We start from the raw sequence: 22,832 nt of genomic DNA on the forward strand, positions 1-22,832 counted from the left end.
CCTTCAGGGTCTATTCATACTAACAGGAGTCAGGGCTAAGTTTAGGGTTTCCTAGGTAGTGACCGTTTCCCTTTCCCTAGCCGTGAGGCCTAGTTTCTGGTCATTTTACTTCTGTTGTCATTCTATGTACCTCCCCTCCCCCTACATTGTGACATCTATGCTGTGGACAGTGGATAACTTTCAAACATAGCATAACCCGTTCAATACACACTGGATTTGCAAGCCTTTTTAACTGCAAACTGAGCAAAAACTGGCATTTGACAAGTTTAATTAATGTAATGTATTATCCAGCAGAGAGGACAATAGAGCAGATACTGTAACTCAGCCAAGATGCCCAAAGCCTTAATCAGAATGAAAACAGAAAACAAAAAGAAATGAAGACTTATATATTTGTTTTTCCAATAATTTACTTGTCATATAAACCGATTGAAGGGTGATTACCGGGTTGGAATGCATGAGCAAGGCAGATGAGTTACACCCTTCTAAATATCGTTTGATGATCTCTTATCTCACAACTCACAAGTGGTGCATAAGTTGCATACAAAAGGGAGATTCAATGGCAATGATTAAACTCTGGTCCCCCATACAGTCTCACCCAGGACAGTAGGATCTGGTGTTTGTTTCTTTATCCACACCAGTTTTATAACCTTTTGGCCATTGCTCCACTCTAAAAAAATTTAAATTTATGCTTTTTACGACTAGCTAAAAATTCTCTATGCCTAAGTCTCTATAGTTCTCCAGAATGGCCAGACAGGATTGGAAGGGGACACAGTCAGTGAAAAAAGCTCCACCTCAGGGCTTTATCTGCCTGCCCTGTACCCTACTTTATCTTGCCACCATAGAAGACCAGCTGCTGCTCTCCTGCCCTTGCCCTTCAAAGATTAAATACCCAATTGAGCACCCTGTACTTGCTGATGCCCAGAGCAGGGCCCGACAGAGATGTTACCTACATGTCCATTCATCTGCTGAGCCCTTTGTCTATGTCGTCCTTCCAGTCACTACTGTGAACAAACTACTTACCCCCAACCTTCATCTGCCAACAATTCGGACTGCAAAGAAGCCACTCACTCCTTGGCTATTTAGTGTGGTGAAGGCTAAATCAGTCAAATGCTAGAACAGTGGCCGACATGTCCAGTGAGACAGGACATACCCTTCACCTTAGCATGATTCATCACCAGCGTGGCCTAAAGCTACCTGATTGACACCCCCTCACACTCAGTCTTCCTATAGAAGCCTTCAGTGCTAAGGGGTGTGAGACCTTTGCTCCACCTAGTTCTGGCATCAGCACCCAGCAAACCCTAAAACAGCTGTATGGGGGTTCTTTCCCCTTATCAGTGCAGAGCAGGGTATTGGTTGACTAGGTTAGATGCCTTTAATGTAGGTCATAATTTGTAGAGACGGGCCTAGGGAGTCTTATAGGCCCTGTAATGCTCTCTGGAACTAAGTAAATGTAAATTAGATCACATCCAGGAAGAGGAAGTTGCCCCCTTAGTGCCATCTATTGACTAATAGGGTAGCTACCTCCAATAGGTGGTGCAAAATGAAGTAGCTTTCCACCTCCTCATGAGTGCTGAGTTACATTTCCTTTTCCCACTGTAAGGCCTATTATAACGAGGCAGATGTGGATCTGTTGTGTCACTTGAACAGATTTGGCCTGGGGCTACTCCAAAAGGTGTTATCTAAGTGGTGTTCCTGGTTTCACTCTTTAACCCCTGTATACTGCCGTAGAAGAAATAGCAGGCCGCTACCTCTTTCAGTATTTTCTGTTCAAGTGACTGCTGACCCACTGGGGTCAAGAAGAATTATTGTGTTACACCAAGGGATCAGACAAAACCATAGTCAGGGGCAGGCCAAGGTCAGGGTAAGCAGAGTACGTGCAATTTGATAAACAGTCAGAAGTCAGGGTGGGCATCTCAAGGTCAGATTAGGCAGCAAAAGGTCAAATCCAAAAGTCAGGCAGAAGTCAGTACATGAAACTGGCAAACAAGCCAATCTTTGCAAAAAAATAGTGTAGTAGAGCAGATTACTCAGACACCTTCCCATATGGGTGGCCACCCATTGGCTGGTGAACATTAGCGAGTGCATCCTACGGGCTATGAGAGGCATTGCCAGGAAGAAGCAGATGGGGTTACTCTGGCAGTCGGGACCACCGGAAAGGAAGAGAGGAATGCTGGTGTGAGCAGACCACTGGAGCCATGGAGCGGATAAGCAAGGCGATGGCTGTGCCCACCATAAGGAGAGAAGTGGGGGGCATGGACTGCTGTCATAACACCTATAAGACTCCTAATTCCAACTGGTGGTGTGGTCTCAAAAGGAGAAACATTACGCTCAGTTATGATAAATGAGGCCAAATAATGTTATAAGTCCATATAAATTCTATACATGGTGTCCTTTATTTTTTTTGCAGGCTTCAACACAAATAACTATGCATACAATTAGACATATTAGGACTACTGCAGAACATACTATAGCAGTTATTGCTAATGTGCTAATTTTCCCATTGGAATCTTTAGAGGGTGTATTTAATACAGATGTTATTAGAGTTAGTTTGTGTGCAGTAGTGAGCTCTTGTCTAGTTGTATCTGCATTTGGTATAGAAGTAGTAGGGGGTGGCAGTGGGACATTATAGAAAACAGATTGGGCAATGTTAGACCTGTCTGATTTCTGCCCCATTTTGTCTATAGCAACTATTGCAAAGTAAAGGGTAGTGCCGTTTGCTATGGTGATACTTTCAGGTACAAATAAAAAGTTTTCCTTAAATCCAGCTGGCTGTGGGATGAAACTGTCAGTGTTCACCAGTGTGCTGGTTTCAAAATGGTCTCTGATTCTCTGTGGGTCAGTGTTCATTCTCAGTTCATATTTTGACGCTGAAAAAGACAGAATTACATGCATTAAAGGTACTGTGAGTTAAGATATTCAGCATTATGTTTCATTCCAAATTTTGTATGTTTAAGAGACACTGTGGCTTTGTTTCGGTAACCCAGCTTAGTACAATTCTATCATAAACCATTTATTCCACCAGAACATGTTCTAAGCTGTTGGAGGAAACTGGAGCACCTGGAGGAAACACCATGTAAATATGAAGACGGCATAAAAGGCTGCACAAGATGAGCCAGAGCCAGAGTAAATCTAAGAATTTGAGCACCGGACGCTGTGTTAACCTCTGAGTTGGTGCTTTTTGTGACACCACAAGCATACTAAACATGCGTCTGAACTTTTAAGAACTTTCTTACAATGCAACAGATAGATGTACATAATTTGTATTCGTATGGCAATTAAATTATCATTTCCAACCAATCTCTAAAATTTGCAAACCAAATATACTGATACAAAACCAAAACAGGCCTCAATAAATCAACATTAAATATACTGATAGCTTCTTTGTAGCGAGATCAAAATAATTAGCATAATGGTAACTCCTGAAGAGTTAACAAAGATCTGGACTGATTTAAGGAAACCAATTTACAAAATATAAGAAACAGCACGGTGGCTCAGTGGTTAGCATATTAGTCCTGCGTTCAAATCCGACCAAGGACAACATGTGCATGGAGTTTGTATGTTCTCCCCGTGTTTGCGTGGGTTTCCTCTGGGTTCTCCGGTTTCCTCCCACACTCCAAGGACATACTGATAGGGACCTTAGATTGTGAGCCCCATTGGGGACAGCGTGATGCTTAATGTATGTAAAGCGCTGTGGAATATAGTAGCGCTATGTAAATGCATAGAATAAATAAATAAAACAATTTTCTAAATATTCAGAGTCTTACAGAGGTTGTGTAATCTAGGTATTGATGGCACTATGCCATCAGTGTCAGATAGGTGTGGGTCCCACCTATCTTCAGAATGGGCCCCCTGATGTTGAGGAGCATGGTCACCCTCCATTCACCACTATGGGAATTCCAAAAATAGTCAAGCGCTGGTTAGGTTTTTTTTTTCTCATGAAGGTGAATGGAAAGGTGGCTGTGCATGCATGGCGCACTCTCCATTCATTGCTATTGGACTTCCTAAAATAACTGAGTGCACTCGCTTGGCTATTTTTGGAATTTCCATAGCGGTGAATGGAGAGTACCAGCACATATGTGGTGTACTCTCCTTCACTTGATGGACCAGAGGTGGGTCCTGCACCTATCCTAGCAATATGCCAGGGATGGCCAACCTGCGGCTCTCCAGCTGTTGTAAAACTACAATTCCCACCATGCCCTGCTGTAAGCTGATAGCTGTAGGCAGTCTGGGCAAGCTCAGAGTTGTAGTTTTGCAACAGCTTGAGAGCCACAGGTTGGCCATCCCTTTAATATGCCATCAAAGTTTGAGACAAGTCAACTCTTTTAAATGAGTTCTCCAGGATTTAACAATTGATGACCATTCCCTAGGATAGATCCTCAGTATCAGATTAGCGGGGGCACTTCCAATGATCAGCTGCTCTGCACTAGAAATAGGAGCTGGAACTACCCTCTATCCATTGTGTAGTGGACTGAGCTAAATGCTGCAGAACTGATCCCATTGTAGCTGGCATAAGGGGCATTTTAGCTGTCATGGGGGCATTGTGGCTCTTGATGTTGGATATTGTGGCTTGCCTGGATAACAAATCTTGTCTGTCATGGAGGGCAATCTGTGGCTGTAATAAGGGGATGTGGTATAAAAACACGAAGTTTGTATCGTAGATGAGCATCATGCCTGGAAGAAGCCTTGATGTTCTCGGCCGAATAGAATAGACAGGGAAAGTGATTGATTGTCGTTGTACTTTATTGGCTGTTTATTCTTGGTCAGTACTGTATTTTTACGCCTATATTATGGTGGTAATAACTAGTCATGTTTTGCCAGTATTATAGCATTAATATTTAGGAGTATACTATACAGGGGCGGACTGGTCATAGACCCTATAGGGAAATTTTTCAGTGAACTGATGCCCACCCACTGAGAGCCACCAGTCTTGCCACCAGTCTTGCGGCCGCAGACTTGGTACATAGCAACCTGATGGTCTCAGTATTAATTAATGCTAGGAAGTTCAGGTGCATATGCACCTGGTCAGCAGCCACAGGTGCCCTCGTGAAGTCAACTGTATCGCCATCTTCAGGAAGGCTGCACTGTGGTGTTTGGTTCTTCTGGAGCTGTATTTTGTGCTACACTACAGTATTGCTGCTCTGACGACATCTGTTGCCCCTGCCTACTTGTGTTGGCCTTGCCTTCTGTCAATTTGAACCCGTCTACAACATGGGACCTCTTTTAGCTTTTTCCAGGGCCACTTTAACTTCTTAGTCAGCCCATGATGCTATACATGTTTATGATAACACAAATTATTTGTGGGAGGGACTAAAATGGGTCACATATAGGAGAAAACACAACATGACCCAACTAGGTAAGTGAAGCGTTGCCCATGTCCGCCCAGAGGAGCAGGACAGTGGCAGGCACAGGCCACCAACATGACAATATCACAATAGCTTACCTGGTTGAAACTCACCTGCAGTGTTAAAACAGCTTCCTTAAAAGGGTTCTCTAGGAATGACTTAAAATTGCCGTCAGAAAACTGTCCTAGAATCTGAGCAAGACTGGTTGTCTCCACTTGCAGAGCTGCCTAGGGGTGTGAGAGGGCGAGGCCTTATTACACGCTACACTGCTCTACAATAGATGGTTGTAATCCCACCTATTATGTAACATCATAGCTGAGCAGCCTAACAGGAAAACTCAACAATATTTAGTCATATTCAAGTGCCAGAACCCTTTAATCATCTCTGCAAATGGAGGCAACCAGTCCTCCTCACATTCTAGGGCAGGTTGCTGGAGGCCATTTTAAATAATTCCCGGACAACCCCTTTAAGTGAAATCAAAGCGGCATGTCTGACTGAAACCCACTTGTGATGTCACTGCAGCTTCCCTCCCTGAAACCCACTTGTGATGTCACAGCTGCTTTCCTGACTGAAACCCACTTGTGATTTCACTGCAGCTTCCCTCCCTGTAACCCACTTGTGATGTCACAGCTGCTTTCCTGACTAAAACCCACTTGTGATGTCAGTGCATGTTACCTCACTGAAATTCACTTATAATGTAACTGCTGCTTCCTCCATTGAAATCCACTTGTGATGTCACTGCAGTTTTCCTCGCTGAAACCTAATTGTGATGTCACAGCTGATTTCCTCACTGAAGCTCATTTGTGATGTCACTGCAGGTTACTTCACTGAAACCCATTTATAATGCCACAGCTGCTTACCTGCACCATCCCTTTGATTTGCTCCCCACTATTTGGTATGTGTCTGGATGCTGTTGAGGTGGGTCACAGTGGAAGAGTTTGTGTGGTTGGGCTGGTGATGGAGTAGACGATTGACATCTTTCTTCCTATATGGTCATGAATATGAGGACTCCCAAGTGTGGGCAGTATTTTCAGCACAGTCGAGTGCATAGCCCACACTGGAGCTGCTAGATAGCGTTATTAGCAAAATGAATGGATCAATTCAAGTGATGGTAGCAATACAGTTTTATCATGAAGCACTATCTGTAGCCAACCTCTTTAATAACCTTATTTTAAGATGTTCTTCACAGTCTCACATCTGGTACAGTACCTTGTCCTTGGTCCAGATCATCCCCAGTTGCTGTCCAAGACAATATAGTCCTGAATTGAACTAATTTTGCTTCCAAGTCAGATATTTTTTCCGGTGTGTGAATATCTGGCAGTACCCCTGAAGGTATATTGGACACAACAAAAGAACCACCAGATGCTGCCCTACTAAATGCTCCACAGTTATGCTGTAGGTCCTCATCAGTAATATTAGGTTTCGGTGGATTTAAAAAGATCTTGTCTGAAAGATAAATGAAGAAAAATATATAAATCAATTGCTCCATATTGTATTAATTTCTATAATAATATGTAAATTTGTAAACTCTACTCTGCAGAGCACTTATTGTTGGTCTAATTCAACATTAGGACGCTGTTTATCATTTTGGTCACAGAGGCTGTTTTAATTCCCAGCGTAAAAAAAGAGAAGCTTATGGGTCTTTTCTAACCGGATCTTCTTGACTTTAAGAGGTAACCTGACTGGCAGATTGGTTGTTCTATGTTGATAACACTGATTTTGGCTTATAACCTCCTAATTTTGCATTTTTAGCATGGCAAAAAAGACTTTATTTTCTCATTCAGACCCTCACTGCGACCAGAGAGGGAAGGGGATTAGGGAGTGACTCAATTAGAACATTAAACATTACACTGATAAGAGCAATGTTACTAGGTGGACATCATTCTCTACACCTATCAAAAGGGTTACTGCCACAAGCCAGAATACAGTCGCATCCTTGTGGACCGAGACGTGGGGGTCTAAGATAAGTACTGACACTTATGTAATTGAATGGATCATTTTACTGAGATTCACTTTCCCCATTGCATCCGATTGTTGTATATACTGTGACCCAGTGGGAAGAGGGGGTTTGGGTGTGCGGTCACCAGCACAGCCCAGCAAAGGGACTACCACCTCAGAAACTGGGATCATTACCAACAGGTCCCCTGATGAGTTGGACTAATAACCAACGAAACGCGTTGGGACTTTACTAGGACTAAAAGAATGAAAATTTTTGGGACATTGACTAGGACCAAAAGAATGACATATTGGTAACCGGGCCCTCCACCACAGTGTGACGAAGCTGGGCAGTCTCCATTGCTGCGCAGGGACAGGGAGGGCTTAATAGGTGTCCACGGGCAACTGTGGGATAATCCTGTGGATGGTGCGACTGTCGCTTTAAGCTACATCCATTGTAGGGAGAGACTAGTTGTGAGAGACACAGTATTAGTCTCCCCACATCCCAAGCTCCTGGTTACCGATGGCGCAGCGAATGGTGTTTATCATATACAATTAGGGATTTAATTTAAGTTTTAAAGAGGACCTTTCACGAGAATAAAACCTCTAAACTGACTATACAGACTTGTAGAGCGGCGCCCAGGGATCCCCCTGCACTTACTGTTATCCCCGGGCGCCGCTCCGTTCTCCGGTTATAGCCTCCGGTATCTTCATAGTTAGGCTCCACCCAGGGGAACCTGACAGCGTCTCTTTCTCCTATGCTGTAGCGCTGGCCAATCACAGTGCTCAGCTCATAGCCTGAGAGTTTTTTTTTTCTCTCAGGCTATGAGCTGAGCACTGCGATTGGCCAGCAATCCAGCATAGGAGAAAGAGACCCCGGCAGATTCCCCTGGGTGGAGCCTAACTATGAAGATACCGGAGGCTATACCGGGCGAACGTAGCGGCGCCCGGGATAACAGTAAGTGCAGGGAGATCCCTGGGCGCCGCTCTACACGTCTCTATAGTCAGTTTAGAGGTTTTATTCTGGTGAAAGGTCCTCTTTAAGGTATCTATCCAGTATTGTATATTTTGTAAAACTCTATGGGTCCGTTCTTCTGCTAGGCAGTGATTAATGCTCAGTTTGGTTGTGTTATAAACCTATCAAAAGAACAATACAGGGAGTGCAGAATTATTAGGCAAGTTGTATTTTTGAGGATTAATTTTATTATTGAACAACAACCATGTTCTCAATGAACCCAAAAAACTCATTAATATTAAAGCTGAATATTTTTGGAAGTAGTTTTTAGTTTGTTTTTAGTTTTAGCTATTTTAGGGGGATATCTGTGTGTGCAGGTGACTATTACTGTGCATAATTATTAGGCAACTTAACAAAAAACAAATATATACCCATTTCAATTATTTATTTTTACCAGTGAAACCAATATAACATCTCAACATTCACAAATATACATTTCTGACATTCAAAAACAAAACAAAAACAAATCAGTGACCAATATAGCCACCTTTCTTTGCAAGGACACTCAAAAGCCTGCCATCCATGGATTCTGTCAGTGTTTTGATCTGTTCACCATCAACATTGCGTGCAGCAGCAACCACAGCCTCTCAGACACTGTTCAGAGAGGTGTACTGTTTTCCCTCCTTGTAAATCTCACATTTGATGATGGACCACAGGTTCTCAATGGGGTTCAGATCAGGTGAACAAGGAGGCCATGTCATTAGATTTTCTTCTTTTATACCCTTTCTTGCCAGCCACGCTGTGGAGTACTTGGACGCATGTGATGGAGCATTGTCCTGCATGAAAATCATGTTTTTCTTGAAGGATGCAGACTTCTTCCTGTACCACTGCTTGAAGAAGGTGTCTTCCAGAAACTGGCAGTAGGACTGGGAGTTGAGCTTGACTCCATCCTCAACCCGAAAAGGCCCCACAAGCTCATCTTTGATGATACCAGCCCAAACCAGTACTCCACCTCCACCTTGCTGGCGTCTGAGTCAGACTGGAGCTCTCTGCCCTTTACCAATCCAGCCACGGGCCCATCCATCTGGCCCATCAAGACTCACTCTCATTTCATCAGTCCATAAAACCTTAGAAAAATCAGTCTTGAGATATTTCTTGGCCCAGTCTTGACGTTTCAGCTTTTGTGTCTTGTTCAGTGGTGGTCGTCTTTCAGCCTTTCTTACCTTGACCATGTCTCTGAGTATTGCACACCTTGTGCTTTTGGGCACTCCAGTGATGTTGCAGCTCTGAAATATGGCCAAACTTGTGGCAAGTGGCATCTTGGCAGCTGCACGCTTGACTTTTCTCAGTTCATGGGCAGTTATTTTGCGTCTTGGTTTTTCCACACGCTTCTTGCGACCCTGTTGACTATTTTGAATGAAACGCTTGATTGTTCGATGATCACGCTTCAGAAGCTTTGCAATTTTAAGAGTGCTGCATCCCTCTGCAAGATATCTCACTATTTTTGACTTTTCTGAGCCTGTCAAGTCCTTCTTTTGACCCATTTTGCCAAAGGAAAGGAAGTTGCCTAATAATTATGCACACCTAATATAGGGTGTTGATGTCATTAGACCACACCCCTTCTCATTACAGAGATGCACATCACCTAATATGCTTAATTGGTAGTAGGCTTTCGAGCCTATACAGCTTGGAGTAAGACAACATGCATAAAGAGGATGATGTGGTCAAAATACTCATTTGCCTAATAATTCTGCACGCAGTGTAGAGCTTTCATATTGAAACATCAATTTTTGTGTACTCAACATCAATTTTTGTGTACTCAGCGTGCACTCAACTTTTGCATATTCAGCTTGTATCCAGCTTGCACTCAGCACTTTTATGTATTCAGCAAGCACCTGGCACTTTATGTACTCAGCTCATATCCAGCATTTGATGTATTGATATATGCAATATTAAATTATTACCTCCTGTGTACTCAGCATGCAATATACCATTGTGTACTCAGCTTGCACCTAGCACTTTCATGTAATCAGCTGGCACCAGGCACTTTATGCATTTAGCTTGTACATAGCATACAGGGTTTAGCATCTAGTGCATGTACACATACTGCATACAATCAAAGGAGGGCCCTCCATATCTTAATTGCATGCATACTTTTAATTGTATATTTTATTATATTATATTTTTGATCAAAAGGTATTTTAGTACTACTATCGTGAAATAAAAGTTTATCCTTTTACAATACATTGTCCATCTCTCTGCCCCATATATATATATTTTTACAATCGGTTTACATCTATTTTTATTCCGCGCAACACCAAATGTGAGTGTGCCTTCATACATCTAGTTTATCAACTTTATAAATCATTTCTCTAGCTCGTGATGAATGTAAGGGGTGAGTGCCTCAAGGAATATATTAAGAATATTTATTTATAAAATACAATAAATACATAACCACAATATGGCGGAGCAACAGTTTAAAAACAAATATAAAAAAAAATTTAAAAAAATTTGCAGTCCAGAAATGTGTATGTATTCGTGCTCGGGGCCCAGCAACTAATATACACTGCTCAAAAAAATAAAGGGAACACAAAAATAACACATCCTAGATCTGATTTAATTAAATATTCTTCTGAAATACTTTGTTCTTTACATAGTTGAATGTGCTGGCAACAAAATCACACAAAAATAAAAAAATGGAAATCAAAATTTTCAACCCATGGAGGTCTGGATTTGGAGTCACACTCAAAATTAAAGTGGAAAAACACACTACAGGCTGATCCAACTTTGATGTAATGTCCTTAAAACAAGTCAAAATGAGGCTCAGTAGTGTGTGTGGCCTCCACGTGCCTGTATGACATCCCTACAACGCCTGTGCATGCTCCTGATGAGGTGGTGGACGGTCTCCTGAGGGATCTCCTCCCAGACCTGGACTAAAGCATCTGCCAACTCCTGGACAGTCTGTGGTGCAACGTGACGTTGGTGGATAGAGCGAGACATGATGTCCCAGATGTGCTCAATTGGATTCAGGTCTGGTGAACGGGCGGGCCAGTCCATAGCATCAATGCCTTCGTCTTGCAGGAACTGCTGACACACTTCAGCCACATGAGGTCTAGCATTGTCTTGCATTAGGAGGAACCCAGGGCCAACCGCACCAGCATATGGTCTCACAAGGGATCTGAGGATCTCATCTCGGTACCTAATGGCAGTCAGGCTACCTCTGGTGAGCACATGGAGGGCTGTGCGGCCCTCCAAAGAAATGCCACCCCACACCATTACTGACCCAATGCCAAACCGGTCATGCTGGAGGATGTTGCAGGCAGCAGAACGTTCTCCACGGCATCTCCAGACTCTGTCACATCTGTCACATGTGCTCAGTGTGAACCTGCTTTCATCTGTGAAGAGCACAGGGTGCCAGTGGCGAATTTGCCAATCTTGGTGTTCTCTGGCAAATGCCAAACGTCCTGCACAGTGTTGGGCTGTAAGCACAACCCCCACCTGTGGACGTCGGGCCCTCATATCACCCTCATGGAGTCTGTTTCTGACCGTTTGAGCAGACACATGCACATTTGTGGCCTGCTGGAGGTCATTTTTGGCAGTGCTCCTCCTGTTCCTCCTTGCACAAAGGCGGAGTTAGCGGTCCTGCTGCTGGGTTGTTGCCCTCCTACGGCCTCCTCCACATCTCCTGATGTACTGGCCTGTCTCCTGGTAGCGCCTCTATGCTCTGGACACTACGCTGACAGACACAGAAAATCTTCTTGCCACAGCTCGCATTGATGTGCCATCCTGGATAATCTGCACTACCTGAGTCACTTGTGTGGTTTGTAGACTCCGTCTCATGCTACCACTAGAGTGAAAGCACCGCCAGCATTCAAAAGTGACCAAAAAATCAGCCAGGAAGCATAGGAACTGAGAAGTGGTCTGTGGTTACCACCTGCAGAACCACTCCTTTATTGGGGGGGTCTTGCTAATTGCCTATAATTTCCACCTGTTGTCTATCCCATTTGCACAACAGCATGTGAAATTGATTGTCACTCAGTGTTGCTTCCTAAGTGGACAGTTTGATTTCACAGAAGTGTGATTGACTTGGAGTTACATTGTGTTGTTTAAGTGTTCCCTTTATTTTTTTGAGCAGTGTATATCTATCTACATATATATATATATATATATATATATATATATATAAAAAAACAAAAAAGTTCAATGGCAGCACCGTCAGAGGAGAAGCTATGGGTGCAACTGGCCCAGTGTGGATAAAGCCAATCCAAATAAATAAAATTGCAAAAAAGGGCAGCACTCCAGAAAGTAAAAGAAGAAAAAACTTTAATTACCCATATGGGACAGGCGACGTTTCGGCTCAATGTGTGAGCCTTTCTCAAGCCTACATAAAATTATAAAGAAGCAAGAGTCTGCCACTAATTTTAAATGGAGAAAACCTAAAAAACTGTGTACACTTTGATGAATTCAATTTGCTGGTATCCTCTTTTGAATACATCAAAGTGTACACCAATGCTGTTCACTATGAATCCGTCAAATTGGCTGTCTGACAGTATATTCTTTAGGCCCTCTCTCCACATTCAAATGATCTTCTAAGCTGATTTATGATCAATTTAAAGTTCAAATTTACTTCAGGAAAAGAGAGAAAGGGAATGGAGAAGACAGCCAGTCTACAGTGAAACATAGAAGCAGCAGAAGCCAAACAAATCTAAATTTGTAATAAAAAACCATTGCAAAAAAACATTTACTGTAGCTCAATATACATCTAAATCAATTATAAAAAAAATCCTAAATGTATCCATAGCCTTTAAAGTTGCATAAATAAAATTGTGTATTTAGTTGGTGATTGTAGGCTCAGTTAAAAGCAGCTGCAATATGAGCTAATAGCCGTTAGTCATTCAATATGGCCACACTAGTGATGTCAATATTATTTGATTGTTTGGTAAAAAGGGAACATATACAGTGCTTTGAAAAAGCATTCATACCCAGGGGCGTAACTACCATAGCGGCAGACCATGCGACTGCTGTGGGGCCCAGGGCAAGAGGGGGCCCAGTCTTAGTTGGGATTATCTCCTCTTCTTCTCAAAACTTGGTCAGGACTCTAGCCTCTAAAGGAACAACTTTTAGAAAATGAGACAGTGGAAAAATGACCCAAGGGTCATTGAAAAGGGTTTAGGCAGAAACCCTTCTGTCCTGTGTGGGGGGCCTGATTTGATCTTTGCTATGGGGCCCTTACTTCTCTACGTATGCCACTGTTCATACCCCTTAAACTTTTCCACATTTTTTCATGTTACACCCACAAACTTAAATGTATTTTTGTATTTTATTGAGATTTTATGTGATAGACCAACGCAAAGTAACAAGTATGTGTGTAGTGAAAAGAAAATGATACATGGTTTTCAAACTCTTTAATAAATAAAAATCTGGAAAGTGTGGCGTGCATACTTTGTAGGACCACCTTTCGCTGCAATTACAACTGCAAGTCCTTTGCGGTATGTCTCTACCAGCTTTGCACATCTAGAGGCTGAAGTTTTTGCCCATTCTTCTTTGGAAAATAGCCCAAGCTCAGTGAGATTGGACAAAGAGCATCTGTGAATAGCAATTTTCAAGTCTTGCCACAGATTCTCGAAGGGATTTAGGTCTGGGCCATTCTAACACTTGAATATGTTTTGATCTAAACCATTCCATTGTAGCTCTGGCTGTTTAGATCGTTGTCGTGCTGGAAGGTGAACCTCTGATCCAGTCTCAAGTCATTTGCACCCTCCCCCAGTTTTCCACCAGGATTGCCCATCTTTCCATCAACTCTAACCAGCTTCCCTGTCCTTTCTGAAGAAAAGCATTGCCACAGCATGTGCAACAAGCCTCCCCCAGGGCTCTATCGCATTGCAGGTTTAGCGGGAAATGCTGAGTGGTGTGGTGCGGCCTATATGTGTCTTTAAGTGTCATGGTGCTCCTACCTGGATACAGCAGGACCCCAGGCTTAGGCTCTGTAGCATTAAAAAGAGGAATACATGAGGGATGAAGGGAAAATAACTTGAGTCCCAACCTTGATGAGAAATTCAATGGCAGCTTTACTTGAATAAACTTTCATCCAAATGATTTTTTTAGGCTTTGTCTTGGTTCCAGCAGGCTTTGGCATAAACTGACAGGCAAACTCAATAACTTTGCTTTCTCTCTTTCTCTGCTATACTTACAGGCTTGCTCAAATACTTTGCTTTCTTTCTCTGTTCTGCACTAAACTCTGCTTAGGTCTGGTTTCTGTACTTTAGGTCTGTTCTGGTATCCTTGGATGTGGTGCCGTCAACTGTTATTCCCCTCAGTAAAAAAACATATCTTCAGCTGAAGAATTATCCCTCTTGCTGATTTCTCTAGCGGTGGCCGAAGAACTATTCCTCTGGCCCCTATGGCTTCCAGACATCTGCTTCCATAGCCAGCAGAACTTAGGGTACTCTGGCTGGCATGAGCACGTAAGAACGCGACCGTGCCCCTACTCACACTCCCCCTATCCAAACTCGACTAGAAATCAAACTAGAACTAACTGGAAACTGCTGCGCCTTCCTACTGGTAGGAAGCAGGACTAGCCCACTTCTGCCCAGAGGGGGGAGAATGGAATGGTGAGTTCCAATCTATCTAATTATAACTCTGCCATTTACACTGCCACCTGCTGGTGAACCAGGCATATTATATGTAATAACAGTTAAATAGAAAGATTATATCATTGCACTATGTAGAGGACCTGGACAGAAACACACTGATGACATTTGTGTTAGACCATTAAAGATAGTAGCAGGGTGCAAGAGTGGTAACACCACTCTGGGGTGTTACACATGATGCTGCCACCACTATGTTTCACGGTGAGGATGGTGTGTTAAGGGTGATGTGCTATGTCCCCTGCATGGCTTGTGGCAAACTGCAAACAGGACTTCTTATGGCTTGCTTTCAAAAATGGCTTTCTTCTTGTCACTCTTCCATGAAGGCTAATATTGTGGAGTATACAACTAATAGTTGTCTTGTGGACAGATTCTTCAACCTGAGCTGTGGATCTCTGCAGCTCCTCCAGAGTGACCATGGACCTCTTGGCTATTTTTCTAATTAAGGCTCTCCTTGCTTGGGCTGTCAGTTTAAGTGGACGGCCATGTCTTGGAAGGTTTGCAGTTGTGCCATACTCCTTCCATTTTCAGATGATGGATAGAACAGTGCTCCTTGAGATGTTCAGAGCTTGGAATATTTTTTTATAACCTAACCCTGCTTTACACTTCTCCACAACCTTATAGCTGACCTGTCTTATGTGTTCCTTGGTTTTCATGATGCTGTTTGATCGTTCTCTAACAAATCTCTGAGGCCTTCACAGAACAGCTGTAGTTATACTGAGAATAAATGACACACAGGTGGGCTCTATTTACTAATTAGGTGATTTCTGAAGGCAATTGGTCACACTGGATTTTATTTAGGGGTATCAGAGTACAGGGGGCTGAATGTAAATCCATGCCACACTTTTCAGATTTTGAAAACCACGTATCATTTTCTTTTCACTTCACAGATACTTGTTACTTTGTGTTGGTATATCACATAAAATCCCAATAAAATACATTTAAGCTTGTGGGTGTAATGTAAAAAGATGTGAAAAAGTTCAAGGGTTGTGAACAATTTTTTAAGGCACTGTATGGCCTATATATGGTTAATGCTGTTGTTCTCACTGTTATCACACTGGACTTCCAGTAGGATGACTGATACCAATATATCTAAATTTCACCATCACTTCCTACACATAGGGGTAATCATTGGCCTGGCCCATTATACTATTGGTATATTGGTCTCTTTTTCAATATGTCCTATATTAATAAGATTCTTACCATTGTCAATATAGCCAGGTATATAAAGAGCACGACTCCTTGGTAAAGTTAATCGACTTTGGTTGTCTTCACTGATAACTCTCACTTTCAAGCTGTATTTTCCATTTTCAGTAAAAGAAGTGAAGTATCTTGAGTAGATTCCATCATTTATTGCTATGTCGACACCTTATAAAAGTGACGAAAATATCAAAGAATTATAAAGATAAACTGTTAAAAAAATAAACGTCTTAAAGGAGTTGTCCGAGCCCTGAAAAAAATTGGGTATAGCCGGTGTGGTGTATAAGTAGAAAAAAGTACTCATCTACTCTGGTTGTCCTGGTTTCTGTAATGCATCTCTGTTACCACTCTTCAAATCCCGGCCTGGCTTTAAGTGTGATATGCCATCTTCCCGCATGTCACCACTGCTGGCTAATCCATGGCCTCAGCAATCACATGCTGGGTTTGCATGTACAATGATAGAGGAAGTTGGCCAGAAGTGTTGGGCATTATACATTTATTATAATAATAATTAATTATACTTTTACTTTTTCAGGAAGAATAAAAAGGGAACAATAGACCAAAGCATTCATATTTCATGGGGAACTGCAGACTAAAGTTGCCTGTATATATTAGATGGATTTTGGCTGTACCCTGCATTTTTGGCAGGACTGGGTGACTATAAAATGTGTATAGATGTGTCCCAATTCTCTGTCAATGGCAGATATTGCGGAAAAGGAGAATTGGCCAAGGAAGATAAGCTGCGTTAGAGAATTCATTATGATTTTATTTGTTTTTGGGTTGTATAAGGGTCTTCAAAGAAACGTGTTCACACTCATTTCCTTTGGAATGTGTGTATGTAATTATACTCATGCTTCAGGCTCCTTGCCAGCTACCATAAAGGTTAAGGACTTATGTAAAATAAGGTCTTACACATGTTTGACCATCACCCCTCTTACACATGACCTCCCAACCGTACCTATGTAACTATATAAACTGTGTCTACAGTAAAAGCTAGAATAAATCTGGACCACACTTCCTGTTGTGTACTGTGTTTGATTCTCCGAGACTGGGGGTACATAGAAGGGGCTATTTAGCTAACACCGCCAAAGATGTCTAAGAGCAGTGTATTCTCCTTTTCTCATTGACAAAACATCTATACTCGCTTAATCTGAGTGTGCAGGGGGGAGTAGCTGTCAGTTATTCCCTGATGAAGCATTAGTGAAACGCGCGTCGGGTTGCAGGAGTGACGGCTCTTTAGTATGGTTACTATGCATATTATTTGATTCCGTCTGGGCTTTTATATGATGTAAATGTGAGTTGAGTCCTGGCACTTTGCACCTTATGTTGGCCTCAACAATATACTATGTGATGTTATGCATATCTTGATGTATTGTGCAGCTATTTGCCTCTACTTAGCCATGAGCCTATACCCCCTGCTAGGGCATTGTTAGCTTTGCATGTGTCTGTATCACCAACCATTTCAATGTTGAAATTTTAGTAATTATGTATTAATAAAGATATATTTTATTACTCTTTACCCGGATGTGCTTTAATTGGCTTGACAATATAAATATCTCCTGGTAGCATACATAAGACAGGAAAAGAATACTATACTAGGTTCTCTTAGAAATTTGATTAGTTCCGAATTAATTCATCATGAATCGCAATAAATAAAAAAGTTGAGTGACACTGAATAAAATTTTCCATAACAGAAGGTAGTAGCAAGAAATTGTGAATTTGGGTGGAGCGATTTGTCTGGTAATGCCGTTGTAGGTTCCAACCATAGAAGATTGCATTTTTTGCTAATCAAACATATTAGCTATGATGAATTATGGTTGAGTGGGTGGAGAAATTTGTCTGGTTCATTCCGATAACCAACGGCAAATCTCCCGTATGGCAAAAATCCAGCTGCCATGTTTGATCCATCAAGCAAGTTTGGCCCATCTCGTTTTAACACTAATACAAGAAGTTATTTGACCCCAGCCGTATCATTTCCAATTTGCTGGAGGGCTAAGTGGTGTTCAGCACTAACCGTTCTGTGATGCTCTTACATGTCTGGGGATGCACACCCACTGCACTGAAGGGATCTCTTTGGGACTACCCTTTGCTGACAGGTGTGGGTTACCTGCTCATATGGATCGCAGATTGTAATACTGGAGCAGACTAATTTATTTGGTAAAAGACTGATTTTTTCCCTAAAAGAATTACTTTTTAGATAAAAGAATAATTTTTCCGAAAAAAAACAATGATCAACTTGTGGGCAATTCTGCTGTGTGAAGAATCAATTTATTTGCACTGCCCACAGGGTGTTAAATAAAAACGCTCTGTAATACTAAATAACAGTAACTGTTTGACTAACAGAAATGGTTAAATACCAATGTGGACACCACAAACAAGAGAATGAGACAAGAGTATCACCCCAATTTGAGAATCAAGGCCTAATGGAATTGCTTATCTATGAAACAAGGTAGACACCTCAATAACAGTAGTATTACGGTATACATCTTATTCACCTCTATTGGAGAATCAAGGCCTAATGGAATTGCTTATCTATTAAACAAGGTGGACACCCCAATAACAGTAATATTACACAGCTTATTCACCTCAATTTGAGAATCAAGGCATAATAGAATTGCTTACCTATGTGGGCACCCCAATAACAGTTAAATTAGACAGCTAATTGACCCCAATTTGAGAATCAAGGCTTAATAGAATTGCTTATATATTAAACAAGGTGGGCAACCCAATAACAGTTAAATTAGACAGGTCATTCACCCTAATAACAGTTAAATTAAACAGGTCATTCACCCCAATTTGAGAATCAAGGCCTAATGGAATTGCTTATCTATTAAACAAGGAGAACACACTTCAATTAAATAGCCTACACAATGATTGATGCAAAGTGGACTGTCTCCTATGGATCCCTTCTGCTTCAGATTACAGAGCCTGCACTGTCCCTGCAATCTCCCTATGCTCACCCTACAGTGTGTAAAAGCTCTCCCTACCATCTCCCTACACTGTCCGTGCATTGTCCCTGCAGTCTCCCTATCCAATAGTCCACAATTAAAGGCTTCTTGAACACTGTCTCTAGCCCTTCTCACATCTCTCCCTATGAACAGCTCACAGTAAAATGGCTGACACTGCATGGGGTGAGGCTTTTATAGGGCTGTGAGATCACAGGGGCTGGCTAGCTGCTGATTGGCTGTCTGCATGGATTATGGGTGATCTCGTGTTCCCAGACTTCTTGCTTTCACTTTTTAACAAGTGTAGCCACCATTTTAGGAAAAAAAATGATTCTTTTCCAAGAAGCGCAAAGAAATTCAAATTCGTTGCAAACTGAATTTTTCCTAAACTTCGGATCGAATTCTAAACTTCGGATCTTGGAAAATACATGTGAGCAGCCACCAGACACAGACAAATGTGTGCGACGAGATAGTTGGGGCCAAACAAAATAGCATTGCGGGTCATATTTGTCTCCCAGACCCCAGGTTGTATAGTACCCCTGCTATACCTTGTATACATAGATAAGACTTTGTAAACTGCTCCCCTGCCACCAACTAGTCTGTTGAGGCTGCAATGCATCAAATCATAAAGACTGTTCTAGTCAATCTGCACTTTTCTGACAATTAAAGAGCCACTCCCTGAAAATAAAATGTGCCCCCCATCAGCTTCCACCACTGTTGGCAGTTAGATCATATCACCCCAATTAGATTCACTAGATCCCATAGCATCTGCAGAATGGAGAATAAGTCAGTTTTTGCATTCATTTCTAGGATGCTCACATTGAGGCTTTCCTAGTAATGAGGTCTATAGGTGCCGTTTTATGATTCCATACAGCTCAGTTCAGTGTACAGAGCTGTAATATGGCCATTAATAATTCATTTAAATGTCATTTTGTACCTGCTCCATTATCCAAAAGCTCTGTAGTCACCAACGTTCCACTCTCTGATTCGATCATAGCAGTGACTTTTGCTCCAGTCACAGGTACCAGACCTTGGCTTAGAGATGCATAGATAACCATGGGTTTTGGGTAATCATTTGTATTACTGTTCATATGGCAACTGGCGATAATCGGTGGCACATTGTTGTCTGCTGCTTTGGACTCTGCGGTAATGCCAACAACTTGGTTTGATGTAAGAGGGTTACAAAGTCCGTAATCCCAGCGTCCTCTCTGAAAGCAAACAGCCATTACATCATGTTAAAGCAGGTTCCTTCTATTCTAAAGGTATTAGGTATGATTCAAGAAAGTTCATGAGAACATTGTCTAAGGAGACCTGAAAAGCTTCATATCTATATAATTGTTCTTCTAACCCAATAACGACCAATCCATTCTCATGCGAAGAACTGCAGGAAATTTGCTAATCTTCTGTTAGCATTTACGATATATGTTGTTGTTTTTTAATTGTGGAATGCATAAAAAAGTTATTCCACCATACTTAAAGGGGTTATCCCACTTCGCCTTTTCATACTTACCTGCTGCCACCGCGCCGTTCACTTCCTGGATTCTGGCTGGGAGCGGGCTTCATCTTGATTAAAGTCTTCTCCCGGCCGGGCCGCGCGCTGGACTGAACGCGCACGCTGACGCGCATGCGCCATGTGACTTATTTCTGGCCAATATAGTACAGAGCCGGCGTGCGCGTTCGCAGCTCTGTACTATTCTGGCCGGGAAGAAGTCACCGTCGCGCAGCCCGGCCGGGAGAAAAGAAGGAGTCTTCTGAGCAAGCGCGACCATCGGGATTCTGGAGAAGAGCAGTGGCCGTAACCAGTCACAACAATAAGGTAAGTGGGGATGAATTTTCTCCTAAACGGTGGGAATTTGTTAATCAAGTATATTTACAAAAATGATCACTGTCAAATCATTAACTGATTTAACAGTGATCATTATGATGGGATAACCCCTTTAATTTATTATGAACAGGAGGTGAGTGACCTTACAGTTGGGAGGCATTGATGTGGTGTAGAGTAAAACCTTCAAGTAAACACTTGGCTGAGGCACCTTTTTTGAGATTTCTTTAGATTTTTTGTAAAAAATAAATAAAAATATAGTATTATAGAAGAAGTATCCATTGCTATGAGTATATTTGGTAATCACTTGTTTGTACCAGGTTTAGAAATAGGGAGCTTCCATCAATTGTGGGAAAACAATTGTGGGAAGACAGGTGCACACTGCGGACTTACTGTTAGGACCCGAGCTACTTGAGAAACCCTGGCGTGGTGCTCGGGCTCAGACATGTCCTCCTAGTGGGATATGTTGACTAATCTCTGAATTTTATCATCAGTTTGAGGTCAATGGGGAAATTAAAAAAGTCATTTTTGGTCAATTTTTGGTCATTTTTGACCAAAAAGTCATTTTTGGTCATTTTTGGTCAATGGGGAAATTAAAAAAAACAAACAAAAAAACCAATTATATATATATTTGGGAAAGACCACTCGAGAAATAGTTAGGTTACTGCCAAGTAGTGTTGGGAGCGAATATTCGAATTGCGAATTTTAATCGCGAATATCGCCACTTAGAGAATTCGCGAAGATTTAGAATATAGCGCTATATATTCGTATTCGCGAATATTCTAGATTGTTTTTCATCTGAACCCATGATCCCTCCCTGCTTTTTGCTTGTGGGCCAATGAGAAGGCTGCAATGTCTTTTTCTGAGCTTAGCAACATCCCTAGCAACCAATAGGAAAGCTGCCTACCCCTTACTATATAAGAACCTCCCCAGCAGCCATTTTCTGTAGTTTTATAGAGTTCTGAGAGAGAGAGCAGTGTCATTGCTGTGCTCTGTGCTTTGCTGTGTCATTACATTAAACAGTTAGTTAGATAGTTAGTGGGAGATAGTCAGTGTAGGTTAGACAGTGATATAGTGTAGCTGATAGGTTCTGCTGTCCATACATACATTCTACAGACATAGTGCTGTGATGTCACAAGTTCACAACAATACTTAGTGCACCAATCAGTAATATGTAGTCAGACCTGCTAAAATGTGAAGTTGCACATATTGCGCCAAAATATGTGCATCATTAACCACCTCAGCCCCCAGTGCTTAAACACCCTGAAAGACCAGGCCACTTTTTACACTTCTGACCTACCCTACTTTCACCGTTTATTGCTCGGTCATGCAACTTACCACCCAAATGAATTTTACCTCCTTTTCTTCTCACTAATAGAGCTTTCATTTGGTGGTATTTCATTGCTGCTGACATTTTAACTTTTTTTGTTATTAATTTTTAATTTAAAGATTTTTTTGCAAAAAAATGACATTTTTCACTTTCAGTTGTAAAATTTTGCAAAAAAAACGACATCCATATATAAATTTTGCTCTAAATTTATTGTTCTACATGTCTTTGATAAAAAAAAAAATGTTTGGGTAAAAAAAAAAATGGTTTGGGTAAAAGTTATAGCGTTTACAAACTATGGTACAAAAATGTGAATTTCCGCTTTTTGAAGCAGCTCTGACTTTCTGAGCACCTGTCATGTTTCCTGAGGTTCTACAATGGCCAGACAGTACAAACACCCCACAAATGACCCCATTTCGGAAAGTAGACACCCTAAGGTATTCACTGATGGGCATAGTGAGTTCATAGAACTTTTTATTTTTTGTCACAAGTTAGTGGAAAATGATGATTTTTTTTAATTTTTTTTTCTTACAAAGTCTCATATTCCACTAACTTGTGACAAAAAATAAAAACTTCCATGAACTCACTATGCCCATCAGCGAATACCTTGGGGTGTCTTCTTTCCAAAATAGGGTCACTTGTGGGGTAGTTATACTGCC

The 22,832-nt window shown here is 41.7% G+C and overlaps 1 protein-coding gene across 1 annotated transcript in view; it reads right to left on the reverse strand.

Annotated features, from left to right (window-relative positions):
• Positions 1–2,376: 2,376 nt before the first annotated feature.
• The window catches only part of LOC120979789 (calcium-activated chloride channel regulator 1-like), a 76,431-nt gene continuing 55,975 nt past the window's right edge, over positions 2,377–22,832 (reverse strand). Inside the window, exons 9-12 of the mRNA XM_040408746.1 lie at positions 19,962–20,232; positions 16,083–16,247; positions 6,552–6,788; positions 2,377–2,867 (exon numbers count right to left, since the gene is read on the reverse strand). Of these exons, the coding sequence (XP_040264680.1) occupies positions 2,377–2,867; positions 6,552–6,788; positions 16,083–16,247; positions 19,962–20,232 (1,164 nt within the window). The remainder of the gene's footprint in view (positions 2,868–6,551; positions 6,789–16,082; positions 16,248–19,961; positions 20,233–22,832) is intronic.

The sequence above is a fragment of the Bufo bufo genome, chromosome 9 (assembly GCF_905171765.1).
Source record: "Bufo bufo chromosome 9, aBufBuf1.1, whole genome shotgun sequence".
In the NCBI taxonomy this organism is placed as follows: domain Eukaryota; kingdom Metazoa; phylum Chordata; class Amphibia; order Anura; family Bufonidae; genus Bufo; species Bufo bufo.